The sequence below is a fragment of the Rhopalosiphum maidis genome, chromosome 1 (assembly GCF_003676215.2).
Source record: "Rhopalosiphum maidis isolate BTI-1 chromosome 1, ASM367621v3, whole genome shotgun sequence".
In the NCBI taxonomy this organism is placed as follows: domain Eukaryota; kingdom Metazoa; phylum Arthropoda; class Insecta; order Hemiptera; family Aphididae; genus Rhopalosiphum; species Rhopalosiphum maidis.
Genome location: NC_040877.1, coordinates 7,427,903 through 7,455,841, shown reverse-complemented (window position 1 = coordinate 7,455,841; position 27,939 = coordinate 7,427,903). Strand labels below are relative to the sequence as shown.

Sequence of the window (27,939 nt, the reverse complement as noted above, 5' to 3'; positions counted from 1 at the left end):
GATCAATTCGACAAGAAAATCGTCATTTCTTGGTAGGCATCTAATTTTATTTTACGTAATATATTAAATCAAATATTTAATTTTTATATAAGTACAAATAATGAAATTGTTTATCTATGGCAAAAATATTATACTCCACCTTTTGGAAAAGCACAATATGATAAGAGATATTATATTTTTAAGTAAAATGAATAATGATTTTTAAAAATGTAATCATATTATTTATTTATTTATTAAAATGTGAGGCTTTTTTATTAATTCATAACAATCTACATATATTATTTAATTCTACCTACTATAATTGTTATTTCGTATTTTAAAAGGTAAAAGAGTTATTTACTTAACTGTATATAGTAAAATTGTACAGTTTTACATAATACAATATATATATATATATATATATATTAGATGATGTCTTAATTCATGAAATAAATTTATCGTTACTCCGTGTCTTCATTTATTATTAAAAAAAAAATTAGAAATAAGTAATAAGAATACATTTTATTTGTATACGATACGAGATTTAAGTATAATATTACTATACGACGAGATTTTATTCACGAACAATCACGTTACAGTTTTTCGTATGCCGTTTATCAGAATTTCAAAAGCCTTGAGACATTAGATGTTGAGTTCCCCCCTCCCCCCGAGAGAAATATTTGAATAGAAATGACAGTAACCTGATTATCTGAATGTAATAAATGTTTGAAATAGTTTCACGTTCCCTTTGCAGGCGGTATGAAATTGGGGTTTCTCTACCTCACTGTTAATGACGTAGCCAATTTAACCGTTACCATTTGATTGATGCCCAGAAAATGTATATATTAACACCGTCGTCGAATCTGTTCCAATCCATTATGCATAACAATTTTACACGTGATCAATAACATAATTATATAATAATTCAACAGATCAAAGATAAATTTCGAATATATATGCCTGTTTATTATGTACCTATTGCATATAAAATGGTTCAAAACATAATTACACTACGGTATTGCATGGTATCGAACGATAAATAGATTAGTAAAATACTATAACACTTACGTCTTAACCTTACTATTTGGAATTAATTTGGTAGTTAATCAAACTATTTTTAAAATCTTCATTTTTCTTTATAACTCCAATAAAATATAAAATACCGATTCATTGTATTTTATTAAAGTTTCTATCACTAATCATTGAAAACACAGACCGTTAACAATATATTTAAAAAAAAATCCATTATTAATTGTTATCATTCAGATACAACATCGATGATTGATATCGATAATTAAATACAGATTGAGGATTTCCTTTACATTTTTCAAGGCATTGAGTTCAGATTAAATGCTCGTCTCAGTCAAAAAAATCACAAAATATTATGAAGGTATAGAATATACATGCCTGGAAATATTAATGGAAAAATGTCAAGTAAATTGATTGGCACAATAAAATATTTTGATCAATTATGCGTTGAGTACACATAAAGTTTAAGAGTAATAAAACTGAAACCCTACATAGGTGCCTATATAATAACTAAATTAAGTAAAAGATAGTGCATTTTTGCACTACATGATATAAAATTATTTTTATGGAATTTCAAATAAATAATTATCATAAATCGATGTTTAGATAACACGTTGATAATTAAATATCATTAAAAATTGTTTAAAACAAAATTCCAATATATAATTTGTTTCAAAGAGTTTTAAAAAATCGGCATCTTTAAGGAAATCATTTATATTTAATCCTAATCATACAAAACAACACACCCATTTTCACTCTATTCCATGTTACTACATTTGGCAGTACCTACGTCTTACACTATGCTACTGCTAAACTATTATATCACGGCTATATGAAAACACCTCTAAACATTTTTTTTATCTTGGGCTATTTATTACTCTATGGGGGTTTTATTATTTCATTATGCATTCCAAGAACCTAGAATCAAGTGACACGTCACGGTAATACGAGGTTCGAAGTTGAATTAAGAAACCATTAATATCTGTAATACGCACACATGCCGCTAATTAAATACTTTTCCCCGTTTGAATTAACCAAATACTATATATTTACACTGATATAATATACACCAAATATTTCGTAAATCCATTAAACTTGCAACAATAATATACTGATATATTATACTGTAGTAAAATTACTCTTAAGCAACTTCAACTCGCGGTAGTGAATATAATATTAATATTACCCGTCTTTTGAATTATAACAAGTACCTAACCTATATATAATACCGGTTGATTCATTCAACGTAGAACACTCGTTATTTCTGAAATATTTCTTTATATAATCTGAATCGTTACGTGACATTTGTTTGGAGAAAAAAATTATACATTATACTATTGTGTATTGCTATCATTTTTTGAGTATTTTACTTTCTTGAACAACGACATGTTTTTAAACTGTAAATTCCGAAGCAAAATATTATTCGGAATATTTAAATCTGTCGACATCAAATCTTGTACAAATAATTGATTATAACCAATAAACTATACTCGTTTGAAATTCGATTTTTATACTCCGCGAAGTACTCTAAAAAAATATACTACTTTGGAATGGTAAATTAAAAACGGATATTGTCGATTGAAAAATTTAATAAAACCATAACGATAAAAAATATTAAAAATTATTATATCCTAGAAGCATTTCAAGTTATGTCTTACCCACGTTAAATGAACCACTCGCGGTAAGTAAATCGATGTTTGGCGACTCTACATACCTCTACATAATCGTTTTGAACGGCTCGACGATAATATTATGGACAAAAAAAAAAATTATATAATGAACACTACGCAACGATAATCATTTATATCGAATGTCAGCTATAATAGTACACACATATACGCGTAAGTCGGCGTACTTGGGGGTTTACACATAATATCATGACGTGCAGCACGACGACGGCGTGTGCGACAAAGTATAATATTATTACATAGCAGCGAAAGTATACATTTTCATTTAGGGTTGAAGGATTTTCGGGTAAACCTTAGGTATAAAACTAACGACTAAAAACAACCATAATAACTGGATAACCGGTTTATTCGGATACCACTTGTACGGTATACCGCGCAGTACCGCGAAGAACCGACTTACCGTACAATACCGAAAAGTAGGTAACGCCGTATTACACTATGCATATTATTATAATATTATGCCGACTGACGCAGTGGGTTAGGTATACACATCGCGGGTTCTAACATCGCGATACCGCGGTATCCGATTCGAATATACCGTCAAACCTAAAAATATAATATACATTCGCAGTGTCGCCGTATGTCACCTATAATATAACACAATATCTTATATGGCACTATAATAATAATAATAATAATATTATACGTGTGTGCAGACCGATATCGCTTACGAATCGATTACGCCGCACATTATGCGCACAGCAAATCGTCCGTCTATGAACTACTGTAGTTGGACTCTTCGAACGACTTGTCGATGGACATGATGTCGGAACACGTCCGGGACAATGACATTTTGCTGCCGTCCGCGACATCGGCCGACGGAGACTGCGGTCGTCGCGCCGGTGTCGCGCCGGCGATCTGACGGTCGGCGGACCGTTGCGGCGACGACACGGCCGAACCGCCGGCGGTGCGGTTCGCGGTCCTGGCCCATTCGGCGGCGTCGACCACGTCGTTGGCCGACGAACGCCATCCGCCGCCGGCTCCGCACACCGGCGAACCGGACCTCCGGCGGGCCGCCACCACGTCCGAGCAACTCGAGTCCTGCCGCCTGCGCTTCGACTTGATCGCGTGCGGCACGTCACAAGTGGCCGACCGCGTGGTGCACCGCTTGGCCCGCTGCCGGTCCGCCGCCATGGCCGTGGTCGCGTACGCGATTATCGTGTCGTCCAGCTCGACGGGCGTCTGCCGGCGCAGCACGTGCCGCTTGGCCGTGTCCGACCGGCGGCTCCTGTCCCGCACCCGCATCGTCACCGGACACTCGTTGGGCACGTGCAGATCCAGCACCATGGAGCCCCGCGATCCCCTGGAAGACGTCCTCATCGGGTCGTTGACCGACTCTCTGCTGCCGTCGCCGCCTTGCTTGTTGCCGTTGCAGTTGAAATTGCCGAAGATGTTGCTGCAGTTGCTGTTGCTATACGTCAACAGGCCAGAACTGCTGTGACGGGAACGCGGTGGCGAGAACAGCGGGTTGTAGTCCTGCGTGTCCATCGACATGGCTTGCCGGCGCAACGTGTGCGGGCTGAGCAGCGCTCGGCCGCCGGTCGACGACAGTACGTGCACCGCGTGCTTGTGCCGCAGCGGCAATCTGCCGGCGCCCGACTGTCCGGCGCCCCCCGGTCCGCGGTTCGACGCCGCCGCGGCCGCCGCCAGATTGGGCGCCGACGGGCTCTTGTTCATCTTGTGCCGTCCGCCGTCGCACGGGTTCTGATAGCTGCTCCGGCCGCTGTCGCCCCTGGACAGGTAACCGGCCGATGGCGTCTGCCGGCCGTGGCCGCGATGGCCCGACGCGGCACCGCCAGCGCCGACCCCACCGCCCATTACTTTCAATTGGTTAGACATGAACTTCGCCGCCCGATCGCGCGCCTCGAACGTCATCACGCACGCCGCCACAACGATGAACCCTGAAACACGAGTCCTCGGTCATCATTTCACCAGTGGTTCTCAAACTTATTTCACAACTACGTTCTAACTCAAGCCTAAATGCGGTGACACGCTTACATCATTAAGACCAAATAATATTATAAATATCATCGTGTGTTTAAAAATAAGTCCAAAAAACGTTGGAAAACAATTTATTCACGACACACTACATTCTTTTTATTATATATTTTTTATTTTATGAAAAAATCGACGGATTATTTTTTTATGATTAGAGAAAATAATTTTACAGATTACAGAAACTCTAAATAGATAAGTACTTATATACTAGACTTATATGTCTAGTATATATTTACAAAATATTCACCACATGTAATGACTTAATTACTAACTGTTAAGTAATAAACGATCTTGAAATTATCTTTATTGGTTTTTTATTATACAAAAACATATATAATAAATAATAATTATTATTATAGGTTCTAACAGTCAGACAACTGAAATTTTATCATCATATACAAGTTATTTGAAACGTATATAATGTATATATAATTAGATATCAATTTTTTAACATAAATTATAAAAATAACGACGGATATTATTATTTTTACCGTTTTTATATTATAGGGGTAATAAAAAAGTACTAAAAAAGTTTCAAATACCTAGCATATTTAATTTAATACAGATGGTACTTAGAGATTGTCGGAATTGAAAAATATACAACAGTTTTAAGGATAACCCTGGGCAAAAAAATAAAATGTTAAAACTTTTTCTTCTTTTATTATCAAGTAATTATATTTTTTTAAGTTTTCATTTTTTTTTGTAAAAGTAAAAGTATTCCAAAAATATGCATTATTCTGAACCGATAAATCGTGTGATACACCTTACGACGATGATCTACGGTAATCTATCAAACATAGTAAGTATATAAGTTAAGTTGTTACACGATTAATCCATAAATTTATATTTTAACATTTTAATGAGAGTATAGGTGACTGTCAAATTTTTAAGACTAAGTACGGATCATAATTATGTAAGCTGTGGTTATGTACGTTTAAGATTTTCATTAAGATTTGTTTTTTAGACGGTACTTATTATCTGATAAATTAAATCCTGTATTGCACATAATAATGTCACTTAATATTTACCTCCAACGCCCATCACAATTGGTCCAGCATATGACAATTTATATATATGAGATGTTTTTTTTGTCGTTTTTGTTGTTCGTGTGGATGTACTCGAATTTCCACTATCAGTTTTCGTGACAATATCATCTGATGAAAGTTGTTCCGCGTAATATCCTATAAAAAGTTTGTCAACAGTAAGAATAAGATGTATTTCAAATCGCAAAATCCCAATCAATTTGTAAGTAGAATTATTAAATCAAAACTTGATAAATACAAGTAGATATACTAAAAAGGGCGTATCGAAATTCAAACAATGGAATATTTAGCTTTTTATAAAGCTTAATATTAAATACTAATGGAAATATTAATAAAAATAGGACAGGTATAATATTTTGAGCAGTAAATTGCAGGGAATTATTGATTCCGCCGAAACTATCTGTTTAGGAAAATTACAAACTATCTGTTTGTATCGTTTCCGCCGACTACTGTTTATCCCCCCCCCCTGTACATGTATTTTTAAATATATAGTATATAATAAGAATAAAATAATAATAATTGTATAATTCACAACTAAAATGTACATTCTAATTAATACGTATATGTGAATATATTATAAAATATTAAAATGTATATAGTCTAAACTGTATAAAATGATAGGTAATAATAATTGTATAAAGTTTAATTTTAAAATTAAAATGTATAATCTAATTAATATAAATGTAACTACTTTTGGTAATATTTGGACACATGTTTTAAATAAGTGATCTTAGAAATTTTATTATCGTTCAAATCATTTGATAAATTTTTAATACTTTGTTTTTTTAGTTAAAAGCAAGAATCATCATTGACATTTATAAGTAGCGTAATACGTTATAGCAATACGTACGGAATATACTCACATAATATACACGTATTAATTAGACTATACATTTTAGTTTTTAATTATTATACAATTATTGTTATTATTATTATTATAATTTATTAATAAATATATATATATATATTATATAGTATATTATGTAGGACTGTATTTTTTTAAATACATTTACAAATTACAAGAGAGGGATAAACAGTAGCCGGTGGAATTAATAGCCGGCGGAATCAATATGTAGATATTATAAATGGTAGCCGGCGAAATTGATATAAAATCGGCGGAATCGATATGCACCCGTAAATTAAAAATGATAATTTACGAAATATTCAATTGATTTATTCGGTATATGTGCCTTGTTTCTTAGAAAATATTTATTATATTTTATATTCACATAGTTTATTAGTAGGTTTATCGGATTACTAAATGTATTTTAACTTTTAAGTTAATAATCCAATACACTTTTGAGCATATATTTATGTTAGAATGACTTTGGCTTAAAACTGCCAAAAAATCATACCTCACACTATTTCAATTCAAATATTGAAAGAAAAAAAAAATAATAAAAATACCAATTTATAAGATAGATAAAGTTCTAATATACGCCATATTATATACATAATTATAAATCATAAATAGCATAACGGCTTGCGATATCATGATGTTATTAATAATGTACTGTTTTCGTAATTCATAATCAGGACCGAAATAACTCATAATACATATTATACATTTTAATAATTTATAATAATAAATAATAGTAAAGAATTGTATTCAACGTCTCAAAATGTAAACTGTAGAGGTATAATACTATATAATATATACAGTAGGATACTAAGATACTGTAAGGATCATAACTCATAAGTGAACTTATATTGTATGAAAGAAGGCCAAAATCGTTTTAACAATATTTTAATAAATAGTAAGGTAGCTTAGTAAAAAAATGGGGTTTCTGCATTTATTTATATTCAGAATGATATTAAAGTTGTTTAATAATGAATTTTATAAATCATTCAGTAAAGTGTCCTAGTTTTCAAATTTATTAATCCTTTTAAAATATAACTTATAAATGTTGATTTTTACCTTTTATAAAGATTTACTTATAGTATAATTTTTTAATTGAACTTTGAATAGAAGTTAATTGAACAAGTTTTAAATTTTAGTTACTTGATTTTGTTTTGTTTTGTTAGGTTCAGGATCATTAAAGTTTATGCATGAAAATTTTGATTCGTTTCACGTAACTCTTCTACAGTTGAACAAGTATTTTTAGCCTTAAGGAAATTATATTAAACAACTCATGTAATCGGATTAAAGTCAACTTTTGTTAAATATTATAGAAATTTATAATTTTGAAACAATACATTTAATTAAATTTATAAATGGTACAAAAAATATCAATTCTTATTTGTTACTCATTCAAAAACTTAAACTAAACTACCTACTTAATACTTTATACATAAATTATAATTCAATCAATACCCGAACCATGAACCATTTATAATAAGAAACTAAATATTTCAGAAAACTAAAATCGATTTAAAATTATTTATTTATCATTTAATCATTCATTGTTGATGACTTAAAAGGAATCATTCAAATAATAAATAACTGAATAATTTTATACAAATATTGTTATTTAAGTTGTTTTGTTATTGTAGGGTTATTCAATTATTATTTATATATACGTAAATTAAACTAAAAGACAAAAATATTAGTTTTTCATTAAAATGTACCTTAAAAAAATTACCATAAGAAAATAAATGATCACTTAGTTGCTTTTATTCTTTACAGAAGTAATTCACTATAATTCAGGTTATGCGGATAATTCATCAGCTGTTTGTAGTGTACAACTACTCAACCTAGTTTATAACTATGTGTGAATGGTAGGTATGTTAATTTTACAAACATAATATGAATAAAAATAACTCAAATGTATCAATCGATTAGGCTAAAAGTACGGTGAAAGACAGTGTGAGGTAGGTAACTGGTACCTACATATTGTATCATTAAATAACATTATATTCCATCAACGTATAAACCAACTATAAATATAGGTAAGTATGCTCTACTTATTATGAAGAATATAATTTTATTATGGTTTACTTTTGAGTAGAATAAATTAACAAATATCAATTTTAAAATAGGTACAACAATTCAACAATTTATTATATTGTTGAATGGTTAATGGTGAATAGTGAATAACAAGTTTTATTAATAACCTATTAATAAACAAATCAAAATTCACCAACGATTATTAAGCCACACAAATATTAGTTCAATTCTTGAGTTATAATTGTTTGTTATCTGTTTATTATAATAATCTTATATATATATTATAAATATATTATGTTAAATTTATAAATATGATGTAAAAGGTGAATGTAAATCATGACTTTAACTGTTAACAAAAATCAATAAAATCTAAAAACAAAAAATATTTTTTCATATATATATATTTTATTATGTATAAGAAAAATTGCTACGTATCTATCAATAAAAATATCAACTACATATAATTAATCATCACACTCAGAGTGAAAATATCATATAAATATTAATAAAATATTTATTACATTTTTTCCATGGTACTGTTAATAGCACATTTGCACACGTAAAGTACTCTTAAAAGTCTATTATTAAACATAAATAAAACCCATATACAGGTCACTGCTGCGATAAAATACGATTTTAGACATAAATTAATTTGATTTTAACAGGATATTAAATGTTTTAATGATTAATTCTTATATTCGTGAAAGAAATTTATAGTACTATTATTAGCAATAACTTATATAGTATATATATATATATTATAATACTATGTGCTATATTTATTCATCTTCATAAATATAAAATATTTTTCTAATATTAAATATTTAAAAAAACTGATACTTTGATATAGGTAGTAAATAGAGTGGAAAATGAGAAGAGATTTAACGTAAGGATTATACGAATCAACCATTGTAGTCTTATGATATTTTTATTGCTTAGATATTTCAATAAAGTTGATAGTATCTAAGAAAAACGTTTTTCACTGGTTGTTGTATATTATATACACTTAAAATGTATATTAAATCTATCCGAATACGGCTTAAACCTTTAATTTGTGTGTTTTTACGTAATAAAACGAATAATGAATATTATTAATGACAACAAAAACTAGGAAAAAATATATCAATAAATTAATAAATATATCTATTTGATTAAAATTATATTGATAGCATTCCTAGTTAAATTTTATTATCATTGCTAGTTGCTCGATAATGATTAAGATTTCTCTATTTCTTACTACATTGGTTATATATATCTACATATTTTAATATTTATTAGGTCAGTTGCCTCTTTATTGTACTAATGTAACTAATATATACTAAATCTTTATTCCCCCAACACTACTAAACTGATTTTGAAATTATTATTTATATAATATAAAGCCTTGTACCTTCAGTACACCTGATTATCGATATTGAAAAAATCAATTTTTGCTATAACATTCCTATATCATGTAAAAATATTTTAAAAATTTATAATTATTAAAATAATCCATTTATTTTTTAAATTTTTATATTATAATATTCATATATGTAATCGTCAAATTTGCAAATTTAAATTAAGTATATAGATCTAATATATTATAACATACATTAATATAATATATATTATCTAATCCAATGAAAACATTTGTTCAAAACATCGCAATAGTTATTATAATTTTTTTTTAGAGAATCGAATTTATCATATCGCATTATATTTAAAATAATTATTTAAACAATACACAATAGGTATTGTATTGTTTGCAATATGTATTACAATAAGTGGATAAATAATTTCAATTTTTAATAAATATTTTGTTATGTATATTGTAAAAATATAAATGTACATACCAATAATGGCCATTATGGCTCCGACAGCCATCAGAAACAATCCAAAAGATAATGCTTTGCATGCGTTCCAAAAGCATTTTTCCGCAATCGCTTTACTAGCAGCACTCAAAATTTGTATGTCTACGTTTGTTCGCCGATCTATACCAGACATCCGATATGAAGAGCTACATTGCCGCATCACTGTATACATAACAAATAAAATATTTACATTAAATAATGTGTACACTTTTAAATAAGAAATGAATTGATTGTGTATAAGACATAAACATATTTAGATTGAAAAACCATACCTCATAAAGGTACATATTTATCGCTTATATCTAAATAATATCCATTATTTGCAGCGTTATCATGGAGTACCTATAATAATATAATTCTAACCCATTTTACCTAGCGTATTTAAAATCGAAAAAAAAAATACAGAAGTAAAATAAACCAGTACATTTTAATATCAGTACAATCTGTTTTCTTATAACTTTTTATCTGGTCACCATTTGTAATATAAAAAAAACTTTTGATCTTGTAAACTGATATATTTCAATATGTTCACATTAACCTATAGCATTTTCTGAACTTCTTAGCAGCAGCCAGCAAGCAATAGTTTCTTAGTACATATTAAGTTATTTTTTTATTAAAATGCTGGAAAGCGAACGATGGTACAATATATTATTATTTGTTACTTATATTAAATTCTTTATACTAAAGATGAAAATACGATTTTTACACAATAATAATGTATAGGTACCTACGACCAAGAAAATGTTATATTTTATAATTTCTTTGAAATAAATAAAAGACGCGAAAAAAAACTTATATATTATAAAACATATTAATATAGATGTATATCATGAATATTGTATAGTACTCATACTTGAGTACTTCGAATACCACGAGTACACGATGATTGTCATTAAAATGTGTTATAAATTTATGATATATAACGCATTAACAGCAGTGACATTACTAAGAGGAATCATAAGGTGAGGGCGCGTCCGGGCCTGTTCGCTTAAAGGGCCAAAGTAATACAATATTTTTCTTTTGAAAATTTATAATAAACTAGTTAACTATTATTTTTTTTTTCAAAATTTCCGTACAATTTTCGATTAATAAAATATACAATAATATTATTTAAAAATGTTTAAAATAATTTTGGAAAGACGAATTCACTACCCCCTCCCTCCACCCATTTAGACCATCTTATATACTTTTTGGACGAGGGAATCCGTTGAAAATTTTGCTCTTGGGTCAATTATTGATTAACAGATATAGTATAGTCCATAGATGAAAATACTCGGAACTGAGTATTATCATTTAAGAGTTATATATATTTATATATAAATATTACATAAATATAACCATTAAAATGAACCAAGTTTTTTTGGTATTTTTAATACATTATACTCTATTTGGTAGTAAACCAAACAAAATTTCATTGATATGTATTAGTGTACATATCTAACATAGCTATCTAATAACAATAATCAAATATTCAACTTATGGATTATTTTTTTTTTTTATTATTTATCCTTAACGGCCTAGATGCTTTTACTTACGAAGTTACGAACATGGATAAAAATTTTCAATATAAAACTGTTATGCGTTGATATAATTTGAGTTTTGATTTTTTAGGTCATTTATTTGTTTTTTCATTATATTTTATGACATTTTTATCGATTTCTGTCTTTTAAAAGTACTTACACAATGTATACACTGAAAAAAAAATTAATGACTGTTTACACTTTGAAAACTTATGATTAATTATGGTTCTAATATTTATTTAGAATATTTTTGATTTTATTATTATTCTCTTAGCAAAATAAAAACAATATAATTTTTCAAACATATAAAACAAACCTAAGTATTTTAATTGCTGTTCTATTTAGTACTTCAATAGCTAAATAGATAATAAACTTTCTTTTTTATTCGAATAGAAAATGTTATTTTATAACTTCAAACACATTTTAAATTAAAAATATTAACCCACTATAATACCATATTTTTACTAAATATATTTAATTTTAAAACGTTTCAGATAATTTTTGAATACATGTATTTTGGTATAAATGCAAATACAATAGTTGAATACTCAAGTACCTATTAATAATGATGTTATATCTTACATACAAATATATTAAAGAACTTAAATAAATGTATATAACTTAATATTATTTGATAATGAAAATAATAATGAGTTGCAAATTATAATAGGTACATATAAAATATTTGAATATACCATAATAGGTAGTTTAGAGTATAATATAACAACTATAGAGCATTGTGTATACTATAAAAATCATATTATATTTAAAGTATTTTTATACTTAATTACATTTTTTAAATATTTAAGGTCGGTATAAATGTAAGTTTCATTTATACTATAACTATATTGCATATCGAAAATGCATTCATTTAAACCAATACAATAATAATACCTACGTATAAGTTATAACCAATTAAAATAGTTATTATTTAATACGTAAAAGCAATAACAATTTATGACTTGGTATAGATTTGTTATTGTGCTCGAATAAATCCTATCCCAGAATTCCAAATTCAATAATATTTCAATAAATTTAATACCAATTGTAATATGACTATTATGTTATTATCTCTGGATTATACCATAAATTAACAATAAGTGATAAAATAGTAGTTGATATTGAATAATTATAAATTAAAATAATGTCTATATAATATATTAGTAATAATTTAAATTAAACTACATTTTTATGTATTGCATTAATGGAAATTGCATGTGTACTTATTACATAAAATACTAAATTTAAAAATTTTAATAGAAGTATTAAATTATTAATATTATTTAATCTAATAATAATAAATATTTTTACAATTTTGTGAAATAAAAATAATTACTGGAATTAAAATGCAAGTATTACTAATTTTATAATAATACTCCGCAGATGATTAATGATTATAGAATCTTTATCAGAAATTGTTGAACGAACTTAGTTTGAAAGTTATAGTTACTTATTTGAAGTTTTCAGATTTATTAGTTTTTATCATATATCTATAAGTATTAATGGGCCCGCCACAGCACTACATTTGAAATTAAAGTCGGTCGACGCACTACACAATAATTTTCGTTGTGAAGAAACTAACTAAATCTTTCTTTCTGTGTATGTACTAGTATAGTAAGTAAATAACTTAATATTCTTTGGGATGTCAATAAGACAATAAATACATAACAATATAATATATATTTATCTATTTTACCTCAATAAATACCTAAGTTGCCAAGTAAATAGCTAGTATACGTAAATTATATTATTTTTGTCTCATTTATATTGATTTTAATTCGTGTGGTGGTCACTACAGTTGTACCCAGTCAAAACAAATATCATTGACATTTACTATACATTTATATAAGTACACAATTAAAATGATACTATAATAAATTAATATTCTGGAGTTGTTATTTTGTTCGACCATAATGGATTAATAAAAATATTTATCAACTATTAGGCAAATTTCGTTTAAAATAAATCTCCCAGAATAAGTCTTCTCGAAGTGATTAAAAATGTACGTTATTGCTTATTTTAAATCAAGTAAATCGCGTAAAATAAATACATACCTCTACTATATTGCTGTAACAATCATGAATAAAATGAATTAATTAATTTTCTCTTGTCTTCTATGATACGAATTTCCCTAGTATTCGAGAGAAGAATGAAGTCGTTCATCAACGTGACGTATTGTCATTTCCATCACAAACAAACGCATAATTATAATAGATATAATAAGATGATACTAATTGTATTATGATAATACATAATATAGGAGGGTACGCGCGTATAACATACTATATTATATATTTATTATTTAATAAATTTACATATTATTCATATTATTAAACAGAGAGCGTAAAATAATTTGGTTTTTTAAATAAAATAAATTGTTATTAATTATAAACTTTTTTTAATGATTTACTATAAAAATAATTATTCTGTATAGTATACAGAAGATTTATGTTAAGGTTTTTCAATCAATAAAGTTTTTAGAATAGTCTAAAATGCACCATTGTTGTATAAAACAACGATCTTGTGATAGACTATAAAATACCCTCTTAACGATTTTAATGATTGTGCAAAAGTTGACACTAACAAATATTTTTTACAATCGTCATTATATTATTTAATCCGAGTATAACATAATGCATTAAGACACATACAAGCAATAGTCGTCTCAAATTTTGACGATCTTGAATCATCTCCACTGCAAAAAAAAATATAAAGCTACAAAATAATTTTTACATCGAAGTTATAAAACTTAGCTTTAAATTGTTTATAATTATTTTATTTTTGTATTTTATTCCTATATGGTTATCATTATTCATTATTATTAACATATACCTAACCCACAACTTAATTTGTATATAAATATATAATATTTATAACACTAAATGTAGAATCGACTTATTGTCATCATGGCTTATAAGTATAAAAGTGAAATTTCTGAAATGCTACAGTATTTGAAAAATAAGTACAGAAGTAGATTCAAGTGATTTACTGCCTTACGGATAAAAATAAATTCCATCCACCCTGGTTTTAATGTTCTTGTACAAAATAAACAACAACAAATTTAAGATTAATTATTTAATTTAAATAATAGCTAGTTTTAGAAATTAAAATATTTTACATTTATACATATAAAACAATAAGAACATACAAGTAAAATAATTAATAATAAAAGACTTAATGTAAAAAAAATGTGAACTATCTTTAATTTAACATTTAAAATTAAAGTGATGCGAGTATTGATCATAAAAATGTCAAGTGGTACTCGGCAATTAAAAGGTTGGAAACCACTGGTTGTCAGTAAAACTTTAAAAAATACACATACCACATACACATAGATAGATAGAGAATACCAATTTAAATATCAATTATAAATATAAAATAATATAATATAATATAATATAAAAATATTAAAAAATATATATAATAATATATATTAAAAAAAAAATTTTTTAAATTTTTTTTTATTCTTATTAGTATGATTATGTAGTTAATACTTATTTACTTTTAAATATATTTTATACGATATAAATATGGGTCGACGTTTATTTGAACGATTTATAATATTATATAGATAGCTTTTTATTACACAATTTTACAATGATTGTAGTGAGTGGATCAAAAGATTTAAAATTATAAATAAAATGTATTTATATATTCTAACAGTATTAGGCTTTAGGCACTATTCTGATTTTTTAAATACTGTGGATGCTTTTGTACTCCAAAATAGTAGGACTTGAGACTTTTTAGTATCTATGTTTCATTGAACTTAATTTCCAATGGAGTATCAATGTTCCACTTTACTTAAATTACTATAACTCATAAGTACTGAATTCATTAATATAGAACCTTCCATTGTTATACAAAACTTTAAGGTACTTATTTTTAAACGCAAATAAAACATAATCAAGCACATAAATTATTATAATGTCATATTGCGTTGTGCAATGTGCATTTTTTTTGTATTGTGTTTGTGTAGGTAGTCTAAATTTGTAGTGATAGATGAAAACTGTATCTCTGAGCGAGTGTTTCGAAGAAAAAAATTCGTTACTTCCTCAATAGTTAGGTACCTATATATGGTTAATGGACTAGTGGTTACTATCATTTATCGTAAAATACTCCTGACATACGATATGAAATAGATGTAATTCGACGTTCAGGAAATTCGTTTCAGTAGACAAAAAGAAAAAAAAAACCTGAAAAAAACGGATAAAGTGGAGAAATGCAATTACTTTGCGCACGTATCTCGAATATTATTCGTTCGTGTTGTACGACTATGTGCCGAAAGGGATAAAAAAAATCACATTTTAATGTGTGTATATATGTATATATATATATATATATATAAAATATGTTTAATATGTGGGTAGGTATATACATACATATTATATAACTATAAATATATAGAGAGAGAGAAAGAGAGAGATAGAGCCATAGAGGTATAGCCACAGCGAGATCAATTGTAAATAAAACTTATAAGACCCAGTGCGTATCGAATCGGAACGTGTGCAATGAATGTTGCTGTCCATAATATATCGAACTATTGCCGGTGTCGTATTGATTTATTTTTAAATCAATTCCTACAAAATACGTGCATGTATTATTGTTGTTATTATTATTGTTATTATTATTGCTTTCGAGGTCGACTTCTTGTAGTCAGTGTAAGCAGTGCCCGACGGCACGAGTCCGAGTCCGCGCGCATTTAAAGGCCCCGCCGTCAATCGACGAAAAAATTATTGGGATTTAGGCCCATTATATTATTGCGACGGTTGTTACTTGTACTGAAATTTATTATTATATCACTATTTAATGGTATAATTACTCGTATTATTTTTATTATTAATTTATTATTATAACGATAACGATAGCGGTGTATCGATATGATGTGAGAACGTCGGGCTGACCGACACCGAAACCGGCGAGACCCCATACTATTAATTATAGAATAGACTATTCTATAATCAATTCTATAGTGCTGTACTATTTTATAGTCCATTCTATAACTAATGCCTATACCTAACCGACCGTCACAGCATCGCCATGCACTCATGCGTCAACGACGCACCGATCGATCCAACACGTCTATCTGTTCTTCAAATTAATGCGATTACAATTATTGTACTGTTATTTCTATTGTTACAATTTAATATTGATACACACTCCTCGTAATATGCATCACTATTATCCTCTCGTTCTGACTGACAGATCATGATGATTTACCGAATAATTTAATTAATCATCACGATATTAACATTTATTAGTTAGTTGGTGGCAAGTACCTAGAACTATGTGTAGTACGAAATTAAAAAGTATCTAATAATCGAATTATGAAAATAAATTTGGTGTATTTAATATTTAACATTAATATAAAAATTTGATTTTGTTATTGTCATTTTTTACAATATGTACCTAATAATGATTGTAATGTTATAGTTCATCTAATGACTAGTTATAATTATAATTTTATATAGTATCAGTATGTATTATATAACTTTTGAAATTAAATTTTTTTTTTTTTTCATTTTAATGATAAATATTTACCTATAGTCGTCTAATATGGCAATATCTATAGTTAATATCCAAATTATAACAATTTTTACTTTTAACAGAGAATAATTTGTTTTATTTCAAAGAAGTAAATATAGTATATAACTAAACTAATATTTTGATAATTTTTGAGCTATTTATATTTTTTTTTTTTACATATAAATGTTGATTAAACATTTTTTGCTACATGGAAATGATTGAAAATTATAAATTATTTTATATTGGTCAACAATAATTAGTTAATAAAATGAATTTAAGTACTTATGTAGGTATACAAAATATAAGCATAACTTACAATGATTTTTTATGAATATTTAAATTGAGTTTTCTATAACTTACTATTATCACATCTTACTTATTTTGCCCAATAAACGAGTTGTCGGTCTTCTAGGTGATATTTTCCTTTAATCGTGCCTCGATTAAATTGACGATTATTGTACTATATAATACTACAGTTATCTTAGATGTCTAAGTGTGTATAATATGTCCTAAGATTTTTCATTTTACATAGCATAAATAATGATGGTGTATCATAATACATATAATATTAGCTAAATTACATGTCGGTGTCGTATTAAAATAAAATAAAAATAGCTAAATAATTATAAAATACATAATATAAAAATAAAAATAAAAAGAATAGTTATAATAATGCAAAATTTATAATGTTTAGTATTTGAAAGTGATTTGACTTCTATAGTTTTAATAATATTTATAAATATTGGAAACACTGCAAATATTTTACCTAAAAATGTTAATAAATAAATAAAAATTTCAATTGATTTAGAAATTATTAAATAATAATAAACCCGTGCTGTCGACAACGACGTAGTAGTATACAGAGTGGGAGTTATGACCATTTATGCGTGCATACGGCAGGCCACGTGTATTGTATTTTTTTAATTAATAAATTTGTTGAACTTTTATCATTAAAAAACTTATCGATACGCCAAATACTTTCGTTAAAATTATAAATCACGAAAATCGGTTCGGTAGAACTTCAGATATAGTTATCCAAAGAACATACATATTATATGCAATATAATTATTAATTCCAAATTAACGCAAATACAATACTCCTGTATCGTGGAGAAATAATTCATACCTAGCTCACCTTTAAAATAGCGAATTAAAATCGTTGAGAAAAAAAAGGTAAAAAACACAGAAGATGAGATAATATTTTGTGAGTATTCAATTAAATTAAATCTAGGTATTTTATTTTTAAACTGAATAGGTCATGAGAGCAAAAACTAAATAAAATTGTTGATATTTTTTAAACGTCCAGACGAATATAACACATAAGTTCTTGGTTAATGATCAATTTATTATGTTATAATGATTGTTTAATTGTAAAGGCGATATTTTGGAGAATAATATACATAGGTCTACTGTACACAAAACGAAATTAAAAAAAAAAAAATTTAGTTCCATTTAATAGAACACCGTGATTCAGTATCAAAAACAAACCATATATAATAATTTGTTAATATATCTAAATATTAAGATATTTTTTAAATTAATTTTATAGTTTTGTTATACAAATGTATATTACATATAATTTTTAAATATTATTTATAACATATTAACATAAACATGTTGATGTGGGGCGTGGGCTTTGAAGTGTTTTCAACGTGTTTCTTAATACAGGTGTCCTACAGTGTCCCACTATAATAACCAATGTCCACTTATCTGTAATTATTGAGATTATAACGTTTTTACAACACAGAACCCCATAATAGTTATTAGTTCAATAGAGAGAAAGAGAGTTTGGAAAATTCAAAATTAATGTCACCGTCACAAAATATGTCGCCACGTGTCTGAATCAGCCCTATTCTCTCTAGTCTTTCTTCTCTCTCTCTATCTCTTCCTTCCTTTCTTTATAAATTAAAAGATTTGCTTTTAATGAAAATGGGAAAGTAACCTTCAAGCTAATTTTAATCGATTATTTGAAGCTTTAAACAATCCGTATCCATGCTTATGGAATTTTAATAATGTACCTACCTCTTATCGAAAGGAAATATATTTTTTTAAACTCTTTAATCAATATTACTAATAGATATTATTAATTTTTAATAATTAATTAATTTACACATTCATTAATCAGATACCTTATAAATACAATTTTTTTTTGACCCAATCTTTATAATATGTCTTTTAACTTAAACATTATATTATATACCCATATAATTTAAATTACTTAATATAATATACAATGATAAAACATTTTTAAATTATAAGATTTTATAACTAAAGACTTTAAAATAATGTGATTATCGATAATGTAATTTTTATTTTTTAACTGCGATTATTCAGTAACGACTAATGATGATCCACGACGACTTAAATTGTGTCAGTTCATAAGACGCTTTATCGAAATTGCGTTTCTGCTGGATTGGCAATAAATTTATTCCAGGACAACATCAAACCTATATAATCCGGCTTTGCTGCTCTGGGTTCACTGCGAGAAAATCCTACGTTTGCCGGTTTGACCACGATTCACGGTAAGTTTAATGTTTATATGGTTTATAGTTTGTGCCATAGCACTACAGCAGTAACGATTTTTAAGAATTTAAATATAGGGGGTTACATCGAAACATTAAGTAACAAATTAGTTAAAATATATTTCATTTTTTAATTTTTTTAAGTTTTCAAAAAAATTTAGGTCAGGAACCAGGGCTTGAAATCGATTTTAAATATAGATAAAAATTGTTAAAAATCTTCTAAAATAATAAAACTGAAACAATTTTTTTTAAATACATAATTCTATAATAGAGTTAATTTATATATAAACTTGAATTTTTAATTGTATTTTGTTTTATATGCAAAACAACTAAATGTTTACTGTATATAAAATGAATCAAATAATTATAAATTTTAGAACCCTGGTCCTAATAGATGTATTAGTAATTATGAATTTCAAAAACGATTTTAATATTATATTATTCTATTTATTCTATATTGGCTGATTATCATTGAATAATTCAAATTCAATGTAAAATAATATGCATTATGCATATTATATATATGTATATATAATCACATTTGAATATTTTTTCTAAAGTTTGCTTTTTGTGTATTGTCTGTATAATCAAAATAATTACACTGCTTCAGTGATCCATAAGTCTCCTTCACAGAATAAAAGCTTTCAGAGTTACTTAAAAAACCTATTTATTTAATATCTGTTGAATAAATTAAAAAATTCAATAATTAAAAACTAAAATTGTATTGTTTTTATACATTATTATGTTATTAAATATTAATATATTATTATAACTATTATTGTGGATTGATTATTATTATATTTATATTATGTTACATTCACTCACAAAAAATTAAATAATAATAACTTGGTATTTTAACATAAATGGAAAATCACATAAATCATATAATACATTATATCAACTATTAAACATGGTCCCTTTTATTAGTTTTACTTTGAACTTCATATTTTTTATTATTGAATTGTATAAAATATAATATATTATTATTTATAATTATGTTTTAATTGTGTATTTGTGTAACAATAATAATTTTTTATAAAGTAATTTATGAAAATTTATAAGTCTGTAGATTGAAACGCATATTTTAAAAATACAATATTAAAATTACTAAAATTACATTATAACCATCCATTTCATAGAATTAGCGTTTTCAGTGCTTAAATAAATAATTTTCTTTGATTAATTAGATAAATTTCAAACTATTGTTAAGTACTTAAGGATATTAGGAAATTCCTATTATTCCTAGGAAACTCAAAATTTAACCCTATATAATATATAACTATATTATAGTTTAGTCGAAAACCATTGTTTATCTGATACCTAATTACTTTGGGTCGATATAGACATCTTTAATATTCTTGAGAGAAATAATAATACCTAGTATAATATACTAAATATTTCAAATAACCTCGTAAGTTGTAAAAATAATTTTAAAGATCTTAATGTTATTTTTAAACCAATAGAACCTACCTAATTTTATGGTATTATTAGTTATATTATTTAACCATTTAAAATTAATTAAAACTATAAATAAAAATTAATTTTTGAAGCTGAAATTTTCTGTTATACAATACCACAAAATATTAGCATAAAAGCAGCGGTGATGAATGATGATATTATAACAGCTTTTGACGGAAACTTTTTGTTAGGCGAAGGTCGACGAAATTATTGAGGTAAATTAACAGGTATATACGCGAGCATTTATTAACACTTAACACTTAAGTGCCTATTGCTCCTAAAAGACTTTGATATGATGAAAATTGTTTCAAGAACGTGCAACCGTCATTTTGACATTATAATATATTGTCATGACAGCCACCAAGTTGTCGGACGAGAACCAGTCATTTAAATTTCTCGTTTTCATCTTGTCGTTTATAATGAAAATGGGTCCGTGTAATGTGTTTGCGGAACTATTACGTACGGTCTGTTGGTCAAGGGCAAAGGAAATTCAAAGAGACTCGATACAGTTTGGTATAATATATAATTCAAATAAATAGGAATGTAAATATATGTTACTCTCGTGCAAAAAATAAGTAAATCATTATGGTTACAGCATCGTAACACACAAATTTAATTTTTAACAAAATCATCATCCGTACTCAAACACATTTATAGTAAAATAGATTAAGAATAATGATCATAGTAACTGGTGAGTAACTAACTTATTTAATAGAAGTAGAATATAATAAACTTGTGATATTTATAATAAATTCTACACTTTGATTATAAAAAAATATATAAATGTATTATAAACATAATTTATGAATTTGATCTCTTACAATAAACCCAATACAAGATTTTCTATAGCTTGTTCTTCAAATAATTGTAAAAAAAATTCTAGTATTATTATAAAAAAAAAATTATGTGCATTAAAAATTTAATTTTTTACGAAATCGCGTAAAATAACGATTTATTACAATTGAAATATGGGTAATAATATAATATGATATCCTACTAATTATCCTAAACTGACAAATCATATCCGTTCAGAATCGTTTTTCATATACAATGATACATGTCATTGCGTTCAAATTTAACACATCCATTATAGTGACCTACTCTCCAACTCTACTATACAGCAGATCGATACCCACTTGCCCACTCTTTTATTCTATTTACATTTAATAAGATAAAAATCACAATTAAAAAAAATATTTAATACTGTATAGAGTGAATGGTATATAATGCATAGTGATGTAGAATTCTTACGAATTACTTAAAGAATAATGATAACCTATTGAAATCCTATTTTATTGAAAACAATAAAATAAAATGGAATCATACCTACATTTTATTTTAGTTTGTCGAATTGCATAAAGAATCACTAAACATTTAATAAATTAATAGTGAATTAAAGGTCCTTTAAACGCAAATTAGTGGTCTATGACTGGTCAATTCAATTTTAGTTAACCATTAGATGAATCAATTTTTTCCAACCCACCATCAAAATATTTTTTATAGCATAGAAATTATAAAAAAAGTAAATGCTCATCTAGTTTACTTTATTTATGAAAATCTATATTTATTATGTATGTCAAGTGTAAACGATAATCTATACAATTTTTTTCTTACTATTCCCGACTTGACGTTTAAATTTACAATGTATTTTTTAACATCTTTTTTTTTTGTATGTATTTAAGTTGTTTTATTAAATTATAACTAATAGTATACTTATTAGACGCACATATTTATTCTAACATTTCAAATCAATATTTTATTTTTAAATTATATACTAGTATTAATAGTAATTATAAACATAAAATGACCTCTATATATTTACAACCTAAATCTTTATTAAAATACAAATTGTGTACAAATATGTAGGGCATTTGTAGAATGTGCATGGAATTGAGACTCCGTTAAATTTAAGGCTCTAATTATCTAAACACAATGTCATCTTAGTGACATTATAATTTACTATTTCGATGTTTTAGAATACAAGAATGTTATTTCAGTAGTTAATATACAAATTTAACATCGCATTTTTAAACGATATATAAAGGTTTCTAATATATATGTATATATATGGTTATAAATAATAACGTATACTCGAAATGTCTTCAGATAGATACATACTTAAATTCATTATTGAGTTAATTAATTTTTAATTTCTGAAACAACTATATTATTAATTTACAGGAAATTTAATAACGTCGAACGCCGGGTCACAGGTACTTACTTATTAACTTTGAAAAATCATAATCAAATTTAAATGATATACATTAGAGAAGTTTAATTAAGTTAGTTAATTTTTTAACTTATAAAATTCAAGGTAAGTGTGTTGCAACCATATTCATATTATAATACTATTAATACTGTTATGCATACGTGAACGTTGTCGAAAGGTATTTGTTTATTTCAAAATAACAACAACAAACGTACTCATATGTATTCATAATTTATTTATTTAAAGCTAATTTACATAAAATATTTAATGTTCAAACGCTAAACAGTTTGTCTGCAAAAAAACAATAAATGTTTTTGTTGCATTAATCGTTGTACGCAAAGCTTATAAAGTGATAAGTTATAAATGCATAAAACATATTATGTAAATATATTTTTATATTACATAACACTATGCTTATGTTTAATGAGCATAATTTTTTAAGGACTCGAAATAAATTTATTATGATATAATAATAATATAGGTATGGATACAAATAAATATCTACTCTGTTTTAAATGACAATAATATTTGTATAATTTCCTGTTGTACATTAGGTATCGAGTAAGTAATAAATGTACTGTATTACTTACATTATACTTAGTATAATGTAATAGATATGTTAAATTTGAATTCAATGATTTATCATTGTATACAAAAAACAATTCTAAGCAAAAAAGGTCTGTCGTCCATATCACTAAGTAGTAAGTAGGTATATATATTGTATATTTCATGATATTTTTTTGATACACCTATTAAAGTCATTTATTTTACTTTTAAGTTTATAATAATAACTAATAATAAGTGAATATCATTTTTTCCAAAAATATTGAACTTATATTATTAGTATTTAATTATTATAATAACATATATTTATATATTATGTTATATCAAATTACATAATAGATGTTTACTTTTGAGTTAATAATACTTAATTGTACTCATCGTAAAACAGTGTAAATATACGTATATTGAAACTTTCATTGCGTATAGTAAAATTCATAATATATGTAAAAGTTTTAAGTCCCCATAAATAATGTTTTTGAATTATAACAAAATGATTAACGATTTAATTTCTTTTAAATTAACTACTTCTTAATTACCTAACCTAACCTGTATAAAAAATAATTATTTTCAGTATGCACTACTAATAAGGAACATCGTATTAAATTTTCATATCTTAGCTATAAAAATTGAATATTTTATAAATTTTTTATTATAAAAGTTGTAGATTGTACATTTTAGTGATATAACGAAATCATGAAAATTTAAATTTCAGAAACATATAAAAAAATTAGGCCTTTGTATTCTTAAAAATTATATATATTTGTAATAACAAACTTGTATTAAATTTTCAAAAATTTTGTCGCACTGAAAAATTTTTTATTGACATTTATAGAAAAAAAATCAAAAAAATCTTATGTAATTAAACCTTGTATGGAAAATTATCATATAAACATTTGATAAAAATTTCAAGTAGCTATGGGTTATTCTTCCTTGAATAATAACAAAAAACATAAACCGTTTGAGCCGAAATAGTTATTATACGAGCGAATATCCATTACCGTAAAAATATTAACTACAAACGGTCATAAAAAATTTGATTGACCTTGTATTGAATTTTCAAGCACTTTTACTCTTTCATAAATTTCTTATTGGAATTTATAAAAAAAATAATAATAAAAATCTATAAATAACTCAAAAACAATCAAAATAATTTTGAAAATTATAACATGTTATTTCACGAAAAATAATTGTATATATAACAAAATAAAGAAATCAATTTAGTTTAAAACTACTTTAGTATAAAAATTTCGGTTTATTTTTAATTTTGTTTTTTCTCGATTGTTAAGGAAAGTACTGGAAAATTGATACTTTTGACATCCCTAAAATACCAAATAAATCCAATTTGCTATCAAAAACCAAATTTAAAGTTGTTATCCGAAGCATATATACTGCCCCAAAAGATGATAACAACAGAAAAAAATATATAGGTACATCTTACATGATTGTAAAATCAATACATTCATCATCGTTTCGTTCAGAATCTAAAACATTAACACAACTTATATTATTGTAGATAATTTCATTGTTTTAAAGAAATACAATGCCAAAAAGATTCCTGTGTAAATTTGGAATAGTATTAATTTCCTACGCAAATTTTAATTAAATATGAACTCAATTATTTCAAAGGTTACCTATATTTTATTTAATGATGTAACTTTGTTTAAGAAATATTTTTAATTTGTTTTATTATTGTTAACCGTAATTGCTATTTAATGTCACAGTAGATATATTGATGTCCATGATATTAGCTATCAGAATATCAAATTTATAGTATTTAAATTGTATTTAAATATAAATATTACGTTTATAATACAAGTATGTAAAAATCTGGTAAATACGAACGGGAAATCTTAAGTCGGCGCATTGTGTAGGCAATTTCACTACATATGTGAATTGAATGCGTCATAACTCGTAATAAATGTTTACTCTTCGGGCTATAAATTACTCCCCTCAAAAGTATTACGCGCGTACTGCTTGAATAAAGCTATAATAATTATCTTTCTACTCCCGCGCATACCATTACTTATTGTCTATACATTTTTCAAATTGATTTAATGAGTGTTCTAAAAAATGCAATGTTCCAAATCTTCAATGCAGAAGAAAATAAATATACGACATTATAAAAATCGTGTCACACATACGATATTATTACACTATTACAGTCATACAATATAGAAGGTCATGTGATAGCGTAAACGAATCTCTCCTTATATATGCATGTGTGTACTTATATAATAATTACTATTCGTCAACAATTTTTTAGCGAACGCGCGTGCATCTACATAACAACAATACATATGTAAACGGACCAAAATACAATTTTATAACCTGTTGAGATAACACAATAATAATATTATACTTTCTATGACAATCCGTGAAACATTGGATACATGTCACATTGATTGCAGCTCATTTTTACAATATATAGTTTTGGCGTAATCACTAATCGCGACGTAGTATATAATATTATATAATTACTCACCTGAAAATTGTGGACGGCCGGTTGCTAATCCAAAGATACCGTCGTAAAGGACATCGTTCTCGAGACCAGAAACCTAAGCGTAGAGAAACACAATACGATAGCGCACCGGAGCCGTCTGAAGCAGTCACGACAAATCGGCCGGGCGACTGCGTTCCGTTTCCGAATCTCTGTGGACACGGATAACACTAAAATTGTCTCACAACAAATGTATACCAAAAACCGAACGACGAATTCCGATAACGACGACGACACGCTGCGGTAGTATGTCGACAATAATATTATTATTATATGATGTTATGTTGTACGGACGAGCGTATATCATATACGGGTCGTCTGACTCGCGCGATCGTGTATGTAATAATATGTGTCCGGTCACTTGCCTGTTGGCATGTTGACTAATATGTAATGATCACGTCGTCGTACTCGTCGTCGCCGCTGCCGATCGTCCCGTCGCCATGGGAACGCAGCAACCCGGCACGGCCGTATTATATATATATTATATATAGACTGGTCCATGCGCTTTGCAGCCGCGTCCGTGACGCATATATGCGAATAATAACAACGACGACTGGTGTTGTGCATACGTAGAGCACACTGCGATCACAAAACCTATCCGAAACTCGACAAAATGAACGGGGGGGGGGTGGATAGACGATTACATTTTTTTAATGCGAAAGGCTCCCCGTCCTACCCGTGAGCCGCCTTCTTGAATTTTTTACCGAACAGTGTTATATTTATTTTTTATTTTATCTAATGCCTGCAGTTTGACTGCAACATTTAATTGTTATGTAAACATTTATTCACTCGAATACACAAAGACCGATTCTTAAAGGAGAAGGTGACAATCCTAACGACACCTATTCCCTTAAAATACGCCGCTGAATAATTGTATAAATATTTTTTTATACACGAGCGTGAGTGTTTTGCTTAAGTATACACCTCGTACAAGTGAAGATCAAATAACATAATACCAAATTATATACCTATTATATGAAATACGATAGATAGCTTACCAATACATGTGATAATATCGTTTGTGTGATATTAAGTTCTTGAATCTTACTATTATATATATATATATTTTATACCGTGTGCAGTCTATTCAGAAACTTATATATAAAGACTATATATATTAAGTATAGTGTGTTTATAGGTACTGAGTAGGTATAAAAAAAGTTTTACAAAAA

At 26.9% G+C, this 27,939-nt stretch overlaps 1 protein-coding gene across 1 annotated transcript; it reads right to left on the bottom strand.

The window, feature by feature from the left end:
* Positions 1–420: 420 nt before the first annotated feature.
* Positions 421–27,122, bottom strand: LOC113560780. Its single transcript, XM_026966842.1, has 4 exons — positions 26,753–27,122; positions 10,457–10,636; positions 5,723–5,875; positions 421–4,597 (listed from the first exon to the last, which is right to left on the bottom strand). Exons 2-4 carry the CDS (start codon positions 10,632–10,634, stop codon positions 3,411–3,413), a joined length of 1,518 nt encoding a protein of 505 aa, XP_026822643.1. The 5' UTR covers positions 10,635–10,636; positions 26,753–27,122; the 3' UTR covers positions 421–3,410.
* Positions 27,123–27,939: the final 817 nt, after the last annotated feature.

Coding starts and splice junctions, on each gene's coding strand:
- LOC113560780 (XM_026966842.1), bottom strand. CDS start 10,634: ATGCGGCAATGTAGCTCTTCATATCGGATGTCTGGTATAGATCGGCGA. Junction 5,876..10,456: donor AGCCATAATGGCCATTATTG/GTATGTACATTT, acceptor AACTTTTTATAG/GATATTACGCGGAACAACTT. Junction 4,598..5,722: donor AATTGTGATGGGCGTTGGAG/GTAAATATTAAG, acceptor CTCGTGTTTCAG/GGTTCATCGTTGTGGCGGCG.